Raw genomic sequence first — 17,200 nt, 5'->3', positions numbered from 1 at the left:
TGGTATGATGAATTATTTCCTGTTTTAATGTAATAAATAATCACTTAGTTAATTCAGACCATAATAGTTAACAACAGACTTTTCTAATTCTGGCTTTATATCATTTAACTTAACCTGTGGATTTGGGAAGTAAGATACACCAAGTAGGAGATTCAATTTAAATTACTAACCACCACTGTTGTTATTTAACTCCAGCCAGCAACTAAGCACCATGCAGCTGCTCACTCATTTCCCCCCATCCCAGTGGGATGGGGGAGAGAATCACGAAAAAAAAATAAAACTCATGGGTTGAGATAAGAACAGTTTAACAGGACAGAAAGAAAGAAAATAATAATGATAAAAACAATAAAAATAAAATTACAGTAATAATAATAATAATAATAATAATAATAAAAGAATTGGAATATACAAAACAAATGATGCACAATGCAATTGCTCACCACTAGCCAACCGATGCCGTCAGTTCCCAAGCAGCAATGAACCCTCCCTCTGCCAACTCCCTCCAGTTTATGTACTAGGCATGACATCACATGGTATGGAATACCCCTATGGCCAGTTTGGGTCAGCTGCCCTGGCTATGTCTCCTCCCAACTTCTTGTACCCCTCCAGCCTGCTTGCTGGCTGAGCATGAGAAGCTGAAAAATCCTTGACTTAGTATAGCAACAACGGAAAAACATCACTGTGTTATCAACATTCTTCTCATACTAAATTGAAAACATAACACTATACCAACTACTAGAAAGAAAATTAACTCTATCCCAGCCAAGCCAGGACAACCACTGCCCCACACTCATTCTCAGTGGAAACAGACTGATGTGACAAAGTCTTTGTAATTACATTTGCCTCCTTGTAAATGCAGAATACCACTTTTACATTACACTTATTTTTACTGAATACCTATCTTAAGCAAATGCTTTTCTCCACCCTCATTTCCAGAGATGTGTCTATATTTCTTCTGTTAGATGTAGTCAGTTAAGTGTTCACTTAAGGCAGAACATATTCTGTGTCAGAACTCACATTTATTAGAGACAGGTCAAATTTTGAAGGAATCCTTTTTCAGAAACTGTTAATTCTTGACCATTTCGCCAACTTGCATGTGCAAACATAGGGGGTTTTGAGTTATACGATATGAATTTTCCTTCAGAATTGTTTTCTTATAATCTTTTTTAAAAAAATATTCTAAACTTATTGAGAAACGGCATGGGTGGGATACAATGGTTGCCTTTAAGTCACTGCTGAGACTAATTGTAGCTGTTTTTAAATTAATTTGCTAAATAATTATATCACTAATTCAAATCCTCACTCAGCTACAGTTTCCATGACAAACAGGTTCATAAGGAAACCACAGAAAATTCATGTGTAGAAAAGTCTATACTTATATCCTGGAACTGATATCTCTTCTTATGAAGAAATGAATAAAAGGAGAAACTCAATGGGAGTTAAGGCAAAATATCTCAAAGTATTTACATGAAGTTCTAAATCCTGATTTAGATAAAGAGCTAAAAAAAATTTTAAAATTCTACACAGTTTTTAACTCTACCTATAGACTTAAATCTGTTATATTGTAATTAGTTCATAAATGTGTGGACAAAGGACTTGTTATATACATGGAGCTTTAAGTATTTCCCTCAGGTCTTTCCACTTACTTTGCTCTGTAGAATGAACCTTACTTTTTGTGGCTTATGAACACCCATATGATTTCCCACCATTTTATTTTTAAATGACAGCTTTAAATCCTTAAGTAACAATTCTTTTTTCTTTACGTTTTTTCTAAAGGAGGTAATGTTAAGGACTTGACTCATGACCCTGAACAGAATTAAACCATACTTGATGTTTTATTCATGAACTATTATGCATCTTGAAGCCCATACAAGCATAAGATTGGATTGCAGTTGTCGATTTCCACATAATACAGTGTTTATTGGTTGTTGTGGGAACTAGATATATCTGTTCTTGTTCTGTGTCTGTATGCTTTAAGAACTTTTCAAGGTGCCTCTTATGTTTGTAAGTTTGTCTGAATTAGATCTAAATCTGTGCTTACAAAATGGATCTTTTGTCATTTGTTGTCACTCCATTCTCTAATAAAACCACCAGATGCTAACCATGTCTGAATACTTGCATATTTTTCAAAATATTTTCATAAACCAACATTTTCTCTTACGAGATAGTTTATGACCTATCCTTGGGCTTTTCCATCCAACTTCACAGACAAGCCAGTAGCCTGATCTGAGTATATAAAGGCAAACTAAGGAAGACAAGGGAGAACAGAATTGATATGATGTTTTTCTTAATTTCAACATGTCTTTCTAATTAGTTAAAATACTATAGGAGTTTTATATATAGCTATGTGTTTTGGGTTAAACTTTATCTTGAAAACCAGTCTGCCTCCTAATTGAAACTGCATGTATATATACCTTATACTCTTTTACCGTTTTGCCTACAAATTGTTTAGTCATTTTAAGAGGCATATGTAAATTTATCATCTAACCGTGCTTTATGCCTTCATATACAAATCTGTGTATCAAGGCCTCACAGAACAGAGTGATACAGAAGCATTCAGGTTAGACAAGACCTCAGGAGATCTTCTAGTCCATATAAAATGAATTGAGATGTATAAAACAAATAAACAAAATTCTGAGGTTTTGACTTGAAGAGTCTAATTGGATAAGAATTATTCTTTAAGATTCATTACAAAGCAGAGAAAGAAGAGAGTGAGTAAATTCACAACTTTTAATAGTTATAATTGATTACATATATCAAGTAAACTGTTTAAATTTTTATAATAGTTATTAAAAAATATCAAGACAGTTTTGGTGAAATGATATCTTGAATTAGAATCATAGAATCATAAAATTAGAATCATAGAATCATAGAATGGTTTGGGTTTGAAAGGACCTTTAAAGACCATCTAGTTTCAAACCCTTGTCTTGGACAAGGATATCTTTCACTAGATCAGGTTACTCGAATTAATTTTTGCATATACAAGTTTTGTGTTAACTTGCTTCTTTTACAAATACATTTCAATCTTTTTCATTCCCTTTAAGGTGCTGGTGGCTGGTCACCACTTGTGTCCAATAAATATCAATGGCTTCAGATTGATCTTGGTGAAAGAACTGAGATTACTGCTGTTGCTACTCAAGGGGGTTACGGGAGCTCCGACTGGGTAACAAGCTACCTTCTGATGTTTAGTGATGGTGGACGAAACTGGAAGCAGTATCGTCAAGAAGAAAGCATTTGGGTATGTTCTTTCAATAATGAGAATTAAGTTTCTACAGAAGACTTAAAATACGTGTGCTATACATTGTTGCAGATATGAACAAAGCAGTGGAGTATAAAGAACTACACTGAAAGTGTTTAGATAGTAATTTAATTTAGCTTTTGACAAGATAAAAGGCTGTAAAAAGGAAAAAAACATCAAAAACCTAGCCTTAGCATTACTCCATTAAGTCTCAAGAAGGTATTCTGAGTACTAAAAATGCACTGTAAAATCTCTTTTGCCTTGCTATGTATGGTAAAGTTGTTTTCTCAAAGTATTGATCTCAGTGTGTTAAATGTGGCTTTTTAATTAGGAAAAAAAGAACCAGCAACCCAACTTGCTTTATTTTTTATGGAACTTTTAATCTGATTGTAAAAATAAAATGAAGCAACACAAAGATGTCAAAATCATAACAAAACAAATCCTACTTAAAAAAAAAAAAAATATCAAGCAATATTTAATTTTTGGTCATCTAATTCAGAGTCTAGTTTCTGATATTCCAACCCATTTATCTCCTATTAGCTTTGTAGCTAATAATAATAATTAATAAGCCTTGTTACGCTCATCACTTTCTATTCACATGAATTTTATTTGGAGTAAAGGATACACAACTGCAGACAAATGATGTCCAAAATCCACATGGAAAATTGGATGGTACAGTTCTAGAGCAGAGCTGCATCTTTCCTTGGTCCCCAATGGCTAGCAGCTTGGACTAAAGGAAGAATATTGGTACTTGTGGTCTAAGATTTTATCCTGTTAAGTTATTTCTATCCTTCTGTCCCTACAAAGAGCTGGTTCATTTTTAAATTTTACTAAGCTTTAGGCTTCAGTTGTTTCTTGCTGCAGTTAAACATTATGTTAGAATGTGTTTCATTTTATACATTTTAATTTTGTTTACTTTTAATTCAAAATGTTCTTGTCAGTCTCATTGTCAAACCCCATCTATGGTATAATGAGATTATGCAGTGGCTTACTTGTTGCACAATTATCCTTCTTTTTGAATTTGCTACCTACTTCCGCTTCAGATTGTGTTTTCATAACAAAGAGAAATAAATGAGTTTCTAATCCATATGGCTGTGGGGAGTAAGAAAAGAAAAACAATCTTCCAAATGTTAAATGAGCATAAGCTGCTACAATATTGTCTTTGCTCATCTTCAGACAGACTGTTAAAACAAATCTGAGAGCTAAAGCTGCCTGATTTCTTTTGAAATCCCACATTGGTATTGCAAATAGTGATGCAGATAGTTATTTCTTGAATATTGCCATGAGTAAAATATCAAACAAAAGTTCCAAATATTGTTAAATGCTCATGCAGACACGGGGGTAAGAATTTTTTTAGATCTGTAGGAGGGGAAAAGTAAGGTTTCAATTCCATTATCTCAAACTTAATAAAAAAATGATTATTTTAATGATTGCAGTGCAGATTGGAGGTATGGCTTGCAGGCAGTGATGTATAATTCAAGGATGTAAACCATCAAATTCAGGGAGAGTCTATTGATCTTTTTTATGTATCTTTATTTAGGAGTTCTGCTTCTAGGGGAATATATTTTCTCTTTTCTAAACTAATGCATAGACGTAGTCTTGGAATGAAACTCTTAAATCTCTATTTATTTTATAGATTTTCTCTGACTGTTATCTGTTTATGTTAAGTCTTCTTAAATGAAGTGCCCAAGTTCATTTCAGGCAAGAACATCCCACATTTTATGATACCTACTGCATTATTTCTATCCTCTTTCTGAGTCATTGCCCTATTACAAGATTGCTTACCAGAGGTAACTTTTTTTTTTTTAACTACTACTGTGCATTAGAATGATGGAAGATGTCCAGATTTGTGGGCCATGTGTTGCTATAAGTACTTCAGAATTCTTCACTGTATGTAAGGATTTGCACTTTGTAACCACTCTTTCTAAACTTTCTTCTGTACAGTTTCACATCTCCCTATTTTTTATTTTCCTTTTCAGAAGTTAGTTTTAAATTGTCTTTGCCAGCTTACGGTTTATCTTAAGGTACTGAAGCTTCTGACATCAGTGGAGCTGATCACTGTTTTTTCATTCACTGTAAAATTTTTATAACAACTGAGATGCAAAGAGGACTACCTAGGCATCTGCAAATGATCTAGTTATAAAAACTTTCTTTATAGTCTGTGGAAAGGGTAGTCTTTTCTAAGGCTGGTTCTCTGACCTTAGATATCTTTGTTAGGTTGAAATGAATCATGTACAAGTATCTTACCCCTCTCTCATCTGTGAAATGCTTCATTGCCTATTAGTGCTGAATTTGAATGTAGATATTCTAAAGTTGGGTGAGATGAACCTCTCTCCCCTCTTGTGGCTACTAAATATGATTTGTTTTCACATCTCTGCATATTAGGCATTGGTTTAGAAGGAATCATGGTGACTGTAGTCTTTACCCATGCAATGTACCTTGATCTCAGTCTTCTCGCTGACAGTTTACTGATGACCTAAATGTACATTTTACTTGCTATCTTATACCTGTAAGGAGTTTATCTTTCATGTAGATTTAATTTATTGTTTAAAATCCTTTAATTCCTAAAAGTACTTTTGAAAGACTAACTCCATTACTGTTATTAGGACTGCTCTCATTGTAGGTTAAGTATAGTTAGGTATAGATTTTTAGTAGGTACTTTTCTTAGTTCAACAAAAAAAATCTGTTTGCACACTCATTTTGATTTCTTTCCTCACTGACATGACTATCATTGTCTTTTTTAAAGTTATCTCTAAGTATTTTCTGCACTGTTCTTGATACTTATGTTAAGATTTTTCAGGCAGCAACTCATAGGATGAATATGAACATCTTTTTAGAAGTCAGTACAGTTCTGGTCAAGATATAATTCTCAAGTCAAATAGTTGTTATTAATGGTAAAATATATATTTTTGGACAGAAATATTTCCCTCTGAGGATGATTAGTTTAATCTTGGAAAGAGATTAACTCAAATCAATTTTAGATTTTCTTTAATGTTACTATAAATGTAAAAGTGTTTGAACAAGGAATGTTGTGTGTCTTTAAGTGTATGTTCTTCAATCTATTTCTATTTTTTCCATTCCTTAGGGTGTAATTTGAGATGCAGTAAAGCCCAACCTCCCAAGCCCAACCTTTTGCATGCTTCTTTTGTTACCTCTGAAATGAGCAGTGGTTGCAAATCTGTTTGTATATTAAGCTATCAGATTTTTACTCTGGAAAGGACAATCTTTTCATTTGTTTTGTTTCAAACTTCAGGAGGTATACAGTAAAACGTCATAAAAAACGTATGGCAAACAAGCTTTGGTTCAAGAAGTACTAAGAAATTTTTTACGTCTTTAAATATTACCTTCAGTAGTGGTACTGCTATTACTTCTTCCTAACAATTTGTATTCTTGATATCATCACCTATATTTTTTCTGTGAAGAATCTCATAATGTAATTGGTAGTTTATTTTATCTATTTGGGGCAATGTATATTAATCCTTTTAACAAGTGTAGCTTCTAGTTTTAACTAATTTCATAGTTTTGTATCACAAATGTGGTATGCTGTGTACTTTCTCCTTAATACTACTAATTAAACATTTATTTTAAAAGGAGAATAATAAGGTAACAGAGTTTATATTCTCCATCATCTTCAAAAGGAGGAGCTAAGAGGGGGAAGAAGGACAGCAATTTACAGTTTGAAAGATAAGTTAAGTTTCCCATGGCTGATTGATAGTTTCAATGAAACCATGAGTGACACAGCTCACAGTGAAATGCATCACAATGCCATCATTAGCAGGAATTTTGAAGAAGAAAAGAAATGCAATTTCTCTTCAATTAAAAGCTGACCATTTCTTCTCTGATACAGCTTGGGAATTACAGAAATTTAGCCTTCAGTTTTGTTGTTTTGGTGTTCTTTTTTTTTTTTTTTTTTCCTGAGAGAATAATGATTTAACCATTCCACAAATATGACCCAGTTTTCAGTTTTATTTATTTTGAATCTTGCTTCTAAAATTTATTTCCAAAGCAGAGGAATTAAAACTAGTATTTATACAAAGTTAGCTAAAATTTGGGGAAATTCTGACCATTTTTGTAACAGCTGTTATTAAAAGGCAAATCTTGCAAAGTAAAAGTATGTTTATGTCTGTGTAAGTTTGTCTATATATTTAAGTTTTGAGGTTTATTTACCATTTTATATACCTTAGTTGAAGTTAAAGCTGGAGGTTTGTTTTATCATAATTTTTTCAATCATGTGAATTTGCATAGAAGTAGTTTCACTCTAACAGTTACTATTCTGATGGTATGTAATAAAATTGCATGAACGTTGAATGATTTGTTGCCTGTGCATTGGTACACATATTCCCAACTTCTTTAAAGGATTTGGGGTGTTAGAGTTTATTGGAAACTTCCCATGCTGTAAAATGACTCACCATTATGGAAAGTTCCAGATTAAGGAACACTGAATTACAAGTATTCTGTGATAGTCACATTATACGATTCAAGAGTATGGAGTTGCTTCACTGTTTTCTTGAAGCTGGTGGCTTTTCCTCAGTCTCAGGGATTCAAATGTTTGCTAGAAGCTATGATCCTCCTCCTTGATCATAATCTGCTTCACTGTAAAAGCGAAAGGCTGTACCTATGTATTACTTTGCTGGACTTCTGCTAATTACTTCTTTGAACCAAAAGAATTTTCTGTTGATTTCTTCTGCATCCAAGGCACAGATGATTTAAATGGTTACTCCATCACTATGTTTTCCTTGTGTACAGATTCCACATATTGTGATTTCAGTATGCAGACTGGCATGTCACTTTTTCTGTTGCTACTCACAGAAAATAAAGAACCTCTTTATCTATGATTTAAGGTAGGGCAAATGGTGGTGACTTCAACACAATTGGTTCTAATGTGCCTATATTTGGCATACCTTCTTCAGCATCCACTTGTCTTGCATTTTCAGCCACAAAACTCCCAACAAACAGTTTTAACTACTTGATTCAACTATGTGACTCAAGGACATATAACAGCTTAGCTGCAACTGTCCTTTGCCTTTCTGTAAAATCCTCAAACACAAAATCATCACAGAGTTTGTGACATTGCATAATTTATGTGTAAAAACTCCAAAGTGCACAAGTATGTTTAAAGTGGTTAAAAAAAAAAAAAAAAATTGCATCTTTAAATTTTTAAATACTTCCTTGTAAATGATAATAACATAAAAAACAAGCCAAGCAAACTGGTTTTTATTTCATCATGTAAATTAAAACCCCTCTGCATCCTATGCAGAGTGTGTGTTTTAAATAATAATTAAAAAAAATAAAAAAGAAGATTAATGTGTATCCCAAAACTATTAAAGATATCATTGGCCTCAAAATGTCTTGTCCTTGAAATTTTCTGTTTCAAAAAAGTTTGTTAAAATAACAATAGGAGCAGTCGCGGCACCAATATCGTGCAAAACTCTACATATACAATCTAAGAAAAAGAACCAGGAACCACTGACTAGAAAGATGGGAATCGGGAAAGGAGTAGTGAAAAAAGGTGATTATCAAAATCCATTCAGGCCAGAAGTAAATTTTCTGGTGATACTGAATTACATTAAGGACTCTCAGAATCTGAAAGTGAGAGATGGTAACTTCAAAGTTTAAATGGCACATAAACAAATAAGCTGTGTCATGTTAGTTTAAGATGATAATTTTTCACCTTCAAAAAGTTTGTGTGTTATTACGGTAAATATCAAATGTTCTTCTTTTTATAGAGTATGCAGAATGTTATTACATAAGCTTTTGTTGTTTTTTTTGTATTTTTATTTTCTTCCTTATTTCACCATTGTAATAATTATAGTGAAGCAGACACAAATAGTTCCACATATATGTATCAAAAAGATACAAAACATTTTTTCTAGAGGCCTTAAGATGGTATACATAATGGTGCATATCCATATGGTGTGTGATGGCTTGTCCCTGTCTGGACGCCAGGTGCCCATAAAAGCCACTCTATCACTCACCCTCCTCAACAGGACAGGGAAGAAAAAATATAATGAAAAGCTCGTGGGTCAAGGTCAGGACAGGGAGAGATCACTCAGCAATTACTGTCATGGGCAAAACAGACTCAATTTGGGGGCATTAGTTCAATTTATTGTCAATCAAATCAGAGTATGGTAATGAGAAATTCAACCCAAATCTTAAAACACCTTCTCCCTACCCCTCCCTTCTTCCCGGGCTCAACTTTACACCCAAATTCCCTACCTCGTCCCCCTGGGCAGCGCAGGGGGACAGGAAATGGGGATTGTGGTCAGTTCACCACACATTGTTTCTGCTGCTCCTTCCACCTCAGGAGGAGGACTCATCACACTCTTCCCTTGCTCCAGCGTGGGGTCCCTCCCGTGGGAGACAGTCCTCCACGAACTTCTCCAATGTGGGTCCTTCCCACGGGCTGCAGTTCTTCATGAACTGTTCCAGCATGGGTCCCTCCCATAGGATGCAGTCCTTCAGGAAGGCACTGCTCCAGTGCAGGTCCCCTGTGGGGTCACAAGTCCTGCCAGAAAACCTGCTCCAGTGTGGGCTTCCAGCATGGGTCACAGTCTCCTTCGGGCACCCACCTGCTCCAGCGTGGGGTCCTCCACAGGCTGCAGGTGGATATCTGCTCCACCTTGGACCTCCATGGGCTGCAGGGGGACAGCCTGCCTCACCATGGTCTTCACCACGGGCTGCAGGAGAATCCTTGCTCCATCGCCTGGAGCACCTTCTCCCCCTCCTTCGTCACTGACCTTGGTGTCTGCAGGGTTGTTTCTCTCACATATTCTCACTCTTCTCTCCAGCTGCAGTTGCTGTGCCCACTGCAACTTTTTTCCCCTTCTTAAATATGTTATCACAGAGGTGCTACCACTATTGCTGATGAGCTTGGCCCTGGCCAGCGACGGGTCTGACTTGGAACTGGGTGGCATTGGCTGTGTTGGACATCGGGGAAGCTTCTAGCAGCTTCTCACAGAAGCCACGCCTGTAACACCCCCACCCCTCTCTACCAAAACCTTGCTAAGCAAGCCCAATACATGGTGTTATCTATTGTAATAATGGGGTTTTGTCACTCAGTATAGTTATGGCAAGGGAATAATTTTATATTTTGTGTATCAGAATTGGCTTATTTCACAGCTTAATGTAACATAAGGTGGTTTTTTGTTGTGTGTGTTTTGGGGGTGGAATGTTTCTGAGTAAGAGATGAGCACTGGAAGTGGTTATTATAATCTTCCCTAGAGGCCATCCACGTTGGGTCCAAACAAGAATTTAAAATCCCATCTGAGGTAAGAAATATAAGTTTCAGTGAAAAAGGGTCAGCTACTGAAGCTTTTATTGAATTCACATATCTGAAATGTTTGCTTAGTCTATTATTTCACTTGATGTGAGGAGGAGAATACAGACAGGTGAATAATTCATAACTAATATTTTATTCAACAAATGTTTGCATTTTCTGCCTGAGAATTGTCTGTTAGAGTGTGATTTACATAAACGAATTTGCTATTTTTAAATTATTTGTAGAACAGTGTTTTTAAAAGTAATTTGTGATTTTTATTCAGCTTGCTACACAGTATTGAGGAACATATCCTGGGCTGTTTTCAACATGTACACAGATCACAATGAAATATTTAAATTCCCCAACTAAGTAACCATAAGTGTTAAAGTCAGGGCTTCCTGAGTAAATGTTCAGAATAATGAATTTGAAATTAATTTTCCGGAAGAATTCTGTACTAATTTCATGACACCATGGTGAATATATTTACAGTACCCCATGAACTAGAAAATTGTGGGTAGGGAAAACAAATGAGATATGAAAACAGTTAAAATAATTTAATTTTAAAAAGATTATGAGTGATTAGTTTTAACGTCTGCACAGTTGTAGGGGAAATTAAATCCAAGCATCTTGGTACTGTTAATCTTCTGGATATTTCTAGTAAGCAGCTGCTTACGTTGTAATTGTGAGAAATAGTACATTGAATAACATTTCCAAGCTTTTTGTTTACCTGTTAAAATGTTATAAAATGACATAAAACCTCACCTTTTTGTGTTCCTTGCAACCTAAACAATGTTTTGCTGTATGTACATGTGTACACTTACACCCACAAATCAGAGATATATTCCACTGTAGAAAACTGACTGATACAGATTCTAGTCAAGAGAATTTCCATAAAAATATACCTTATATGTCTCTATAATCGAGGGAAATATGGATAGATTGGTGTCAGGTAAAATTATTCAAACAATGTTTTGCCCGCTGTTTACATGGGGAAGAAGCTTACATTGGATCTCAAAAAGAGAAATAGTTTATAGAATCATATAATCGTTGAGGTTGGAAAAGACCCTTAAGTCCAGCTGTCAATCTAACATTAGCAAGTCCACCGCTAAACCATGTCCCTAAGTGCCACATCTACACTTCTTTTAAATACCTCCAGGGATGGTGGCTCAACCACTTCCCTGGGCAGCCTGTTCCAGTGCTTGATAACCCTTTCAGTGCATAATTTTTTCCTAATATCCAATCTAAACCTCCCCTGGCGCAACTTGAGGCCTTTTCCTCTCATCCTATTGCTTGTTACTTGGGAGAAGAGACTGACACCCACCTCACTACAACCCCCTTTCAGGTAGTTGTAGAAAGCAATAAGATCTCCCCTCAGCCTCCTTTTCTCCAGACTAAACAAGTTACCTCAGCTGCTCCTCATAAGACTTGTTCTCTAGACCCTTCACCATCTTTGTTGCTCTTCTTTGGATGTAGTCCAGCACCTCAATGTCTCTCTTGTAGTGAGGGGTCCAAAACTGAACACAGTATTTGAGGTGCGACCTCACCAGTGCCGAGTACAGGGGGATGATCGCTTCCTTCGTCCTGCTGGCCACACTATTTCTGATAAAGGCCAGGATGCCGTTGGCCTTCTTGGCCACCTGGGCACACTGACGGCTCATATTCAACTGGCTGTCGACCAACACCCCCAGGTCTTTTTCCGCCAGGCAGCTTTCCAGCCACCCTTCCCCAGGGCTGTAATGCTGCATGGGGTTGTTGTGACCCAAGTGCAGGATGCGGCACTTGGCCTTGTTGAACCTCATACAGTTGGCCTCAGCCCATTGATCCAGACTCTCCACATCCCTCTGTAGAGCCTTCCTACCCCTGAGCAGATCAACACTCACTCCCAACTTGATGTTATCTGCAAAATTACTGAAGGTGTACTCCATTCCCCTCAGTTGAGTGGAGAAAAATGCTGGGGGATGGAGGAAGAGTCAAAAGAAACCAGAGGAGGAGAGTACTCTCACTTGGGGTAAAAGGTGCTTGAAGGGTAAAATGAATGCTAAAACCGAAAAATGAATACTGAAGGATGCAGTATGAAGAAAATCAGAGATACAATGAAGCTTGGAAGGAATAGTAAATGCATTGGTCTATTGTACAGAAGCTTGTGAAACTGCTTGCATGCATAAGCTTCCATTTATGATGAGGACATTATGATATTTATCTAAAACATTAAAATTTCTGAACTTAACTTTTAAGCTTTTGGATTTCTGTATCCACTTCTGTTTAAAATGCACTCTGACCACACTGCTATTTTTAGAAACTTAAACAGTAATCTAATAAGGCTAATTTAGCAGTCACAATGATTAATGCTTTGTATAAAGTAACTTATAGCACAAGTTTGACTTTCTAATGTGCACAAATCCTCAAAAAGGCAGTGCTATTATTTTGAGTTGGTTTTATAAATATCAGTAATAGTTTTTTTGTGAAGGTAATTATTTTCTTTAGACCTCTGATTATCTCTAATCTAAATATGGTGATAGTGGCACACCATTTTTCCATGAAAATAATTCACAGTGATGGATGCTGAATTAATATACATTGTTTTTACTTACTGGTTGTCTTAAAGTCAATAACATTAAAATATCCACTTTGCAGAAAATACTGTAAGAAATATTACAACCAGAAAAAAAAGTTTTAGTTCTCTGCCTCTCAGGTGTTGGTTGTTCTGGAGTGACTGAATACTGATCATATAATTCTCATATTAATATTAGAAGTTTGTGCTTGAACACATATTTGTGTCTTAAAATGGCTTATGATGGATGGGGAAAATTGTGCTATGGATAGGAAAATACTGTCGCTATTTTCTGCAACAGACAGATTGCAAACTTTGCAGATGACCTGAGGAAATCAAGCTGTCTTTGAAGAAAACAGTTCATCTTCATAAACAGAATGGGATATGTTTAGTTTGCTCAAGGCCTGTTGAGCTAATAAGAAGTAGCAGACTCCACATTCAGCTTCTGTCTTGTTTAGCCCAGCCACTCTCTCAGATGTAGCAAAAATACTTTCAGAAATGGATTTCAGACCTCATTTGGAAGCATCTCTCTGTTATACATGGATTTGTTTTATGCCTAGTATAATCCCTGAGGTTTAAAGTTAACCAGAGAGAAAGCCCTGAATTTTTATAAAAACTTTGGTCATTGAACTTTAGAGAAAACCTCAAGTTTATGTTGAGTATATCCAGTCTTAAACTTAGTATTGTGATGGTCTTGCCATTGTAATAGTATATTATCTTTACAGCATAGTCATATTTGTATCATCTTCACATTTCCCTTTTAGACACTTAATATTCCCTTAGAAAAGTTTTTAAACATTGAAATTATAGATTCCTAAAAGTAGAAATAAGAATTTGGAGATCTAAGTGTTGCTGACTTGCTTGAATCTGGGAGTTCCAAAGTAGACTTAGATGCCCAAATTCCTATTTTGACTGAGGAATCTGATTTTTTTACTGTAGTATTTCAGCAGTTTCAGTCCAATCTTCGTCTGTTTCTGCTCTTTCTCTGGATCTGTATTTCTACAAAACAGATACCATGATTAATAATCTTCTCTTACATGATTGGAAGACAGCTTTCAGTTTGAATAGGAATTGCTGTGCATCACTAGTGGTTTATAATTCTGTTTTGGGGGGGGGGTGTTTCTTTTCCTGTTGTAACTGTATATTTGCTTTTTGTCCCAGTTCATGTACCAGGCTACTGAAAAAGTAAAATCTGCCATTATGCTTCTGTAGCCACTCTGTTCCATAAACACAACAGAAGTCCCTGTTATTTCTTGTGCTGTATGATCTACCATGGAATAAGCAATTACTGTCCTGCATAATCCTGCATGAGGTGTTCAGTTTGCAATAGCACACTGCAGAACCCATGCCTAAGCATTCACCGAAAGCCTGGATAACCTCTACCTTGTCATTCGCTTGTGTAGTTAAGGTTTTAGATAATGGTTAGGCATTGACTTCTAAACACCATTAGAATACAGAGACTTTTTGGGGAGAAAAAAAGAAATCTGTTCTTAAAGTACATTTCTTAGTGAGTAAATGTAGCTTAAATGTAGGGTGAATCTCTACATCTCAGACAGAGTTTGTAATGGTTAACTATACAAGGAGTACCACATTTTTGAGAGTATGTATGAAATTTCTGATGATTTTTGAAGTAAAATGGTTATATACCTCTTAGAATGAATGTCTTATTTTATCAATATCACCTTCAAATCATATTGACCTGATTAGCAGCTTGATACACTCTCCACTGTGCATATTTCTTAGTTGACTAAGTTTCCATGTGATCATCATATCTTCATAGTCTGGGGACATTGTGCCTTGGTAATGCCATAGAATTTGCTAAAACTTTGCAAGCTTGTGCTTAATATATGTTTGATTCATTTTTGGCAAAATATATCATGTAAGAACAAACAAGATTAATAATCTATATATCAATATTGTGTAGTTGCCTGTTGCCATATTTTAGGATCTTTTTGTAAATCGAAATGAATGGTATTTCTCCACTGGACATGTATTTAATTCTTAGCAGCATGCATTTCCATGCTGAATAAAGAAGTAGTTTTTCTCTGGTAAGCTCATGTTTAACCCATTTAAATCTACATTTTCTATTCCCAGACAATGACATTTGCTACCACTTGTTTTAAAGGTCATAGGTAAGTAGGTTTAAAATGAGCTTTATTGCATATTTCATTGCTTGCATAAAACTTGCTAGATTTAAACTGTGAAAAGAATATTCATGTGTTTTAAATAAGTGATTCAGCAATTGTAACAGCACTACTGATATCTAGTAAAGATTTCTATGAGATCAGTTCTATACTTTGAAAATTCAGTGAACACCTTTTTCTTTTCCACTTCTTAAATTGCCTAATTTTTTGAAGGTCACTAACCCTAACTAAAATATCACTGACAAGAACTTCCTTAATGTGCCTTGAGATGCCCTTTCCCCTATTTCTCTATATAGTTAGCTATATGGAAATCAGATGGAATTGCATAATTTTTTGATCTCCAGAACTAAGTCAAAGTACCAGAAAAGTTCCATGAAACATTCTAACTTGCAGCATTTATCTTATTTTAATAATATGTATATCCTTTATCAAATTATTTCTTTCCTATATATGTTTTTCAGCAGATTTCCTTGTGTGAAGATCACAATTATTTTATTTAAATTCCATGGATATATTGAAACTCTGACATTTTTCACTTGTTTCAACTATGGGGAAAAAAAAGGAATTGAGCGTATAGGGTTTTTGTGTAGACTTTAGTAACTCCCAGAATTTTCCATATAAACCAGCTAAGCTTTAATTTCACCTGTTAGGTAAAGTTTTATTTTGTTAAGTAGACAGGCCATGGATGCTACATAATTGTCTGTCTTACTATTGCATTCACTGCTCTGTCAGCTTAGGCTGTGGAAGACATAAGAGAATTCCTTATAAGACTCCATGGCATTTGCAGCAATTATCTTTTTTAACTAGCTGTCTGTGCAGATTTTTGCTCCTATCCCAGCATTTATTATTATTTGTCAGAGTTACTGACAGGAAATTTTAGGAAAAATGGTGGTAATTTAACTGCATAATATCCTGCATCTGAATCAGATAGTTGTAGATTTTTGTCCAGGTTCTTAGTTAAGGGAATGTATCTTCTTTGTGGAATAGTAAAAACTAGGTTTTAGTGTCTAGTCATAGATATGAAGTGGAGTCAGCATGGGACTTTTCTTCACATTTGTGAACTATTATGTTAGATTTGTTACAGAAAGATATACTTCTAGAAACACATCTCTTTAAGCCTTATATGCCAGAAGAATCTTGCATGAACTACCTGTTTCATTGTCAGGAATTTCTGATGTATTACATTAAAAATAACCATTTTGATAAATTTATTGCTACCTTCCCTTTCCTCAGTTTTGTGCCTTTTACTAAGGAATCACAACAGTTATGTGATATAGAGAAAACTGAAATACAAAAAAATTGGTGAGTTGAACTGTGTTCTACTCTGAGAGGTATGTAACTATTAATGAAAAAAATCTGTTTTCTAGTACTGCTTTATGTGCTAAGGTTGAATACATCACTTCTTTTCTAGGTGTCAATATAGTCAAATATTGTACAAACGTGTAATGTTAAGCAATATGTTCTTTAACTACTTGCAACTGTAAGATGGGAGCAGCACTGCAAAAAGGAATATGTGAATATAGACAATACCAAAGGGGGAAAGGTTTAAATCTATTTTAAGGAAGATATTTTACTAGATAATGTCTGGGATAGAGAATTAAGAAATAAAACTGAAAGGGAAAGGAAAAAGCATTACTGCTACTGGAGAGGATAGGCTCCACTTTAGTGGATGATACAGAATAATTCATTCTTTGTCCTCTTCTTCACTGTCTGATTTTTTAGATAAGACCATAATTGAAGTCCTGAAAACTCCCTCTGTGGATAGAAAAGAAAATGGTAATGCTGTTTCAGTTGTCAGTATACACTCTGTTACCTCACTGTCTTCCAGTGTAGTACACAACATATTGATTGTCTGATGTCTTCAACTTGGACATTGATATCTTTCAGTGATGTTGGCTATATACAATATTTTCAGTGCAAGATGCTATTTTAAACTAAAATATGATGAGGGAAGAAAATCTATTTAATTCCTGTTTAAAAATATTGGTGTAAACAAAAGTGAATTTACC

The 17,200-nt window shown here is 35.2% G+C and overlaps 1 protein-coding gene across 1 annotated transcript in view; it reads left to right on the top strand.

Annotated features, from left to right (window-relative positions):
- Positions 1-17,200, top strand: part of CNTNAP4 (contactin associated protein-like 4) — a gene marked incomplete at its 5' end in the record, with an annotated part of 203,951 nt that overhangs the window by 32,216 nt on the left and 154,535 nt on the right. The window contains one exon of the mRNA XM_010568747.1: positions 3,045-3,238. Coding sequence (XP_010567049.1) covers positions 3,045-3,238 — 194 coding nt within the window. The remainder of the gene's footprint in view (positions 1-3,044; positions 3,239-17,200) is intronic.

Source organism: Haliaeetus leucocephalus, unplaced genomic scaffold, assembly GCF_000737465.1.
Source record: "Haliaeetus leucocephalus isolate CR32 unplaced genomic scaffold, Haliaeetus_leucocephalus-4.0 Scaffold251, whole genome shotgun sequence".
Classification (NCBI taxonomy): domain Eukaryota; kingdom Metazoa; phylum Chordata; class Aves; order Accipitriformes; family Accipitridae; genus Haliaeetus; species Haliaeetus leucocephalus.
This window is presented reverse-complemented; position numbering and strand designations above follow the sequence as displayed.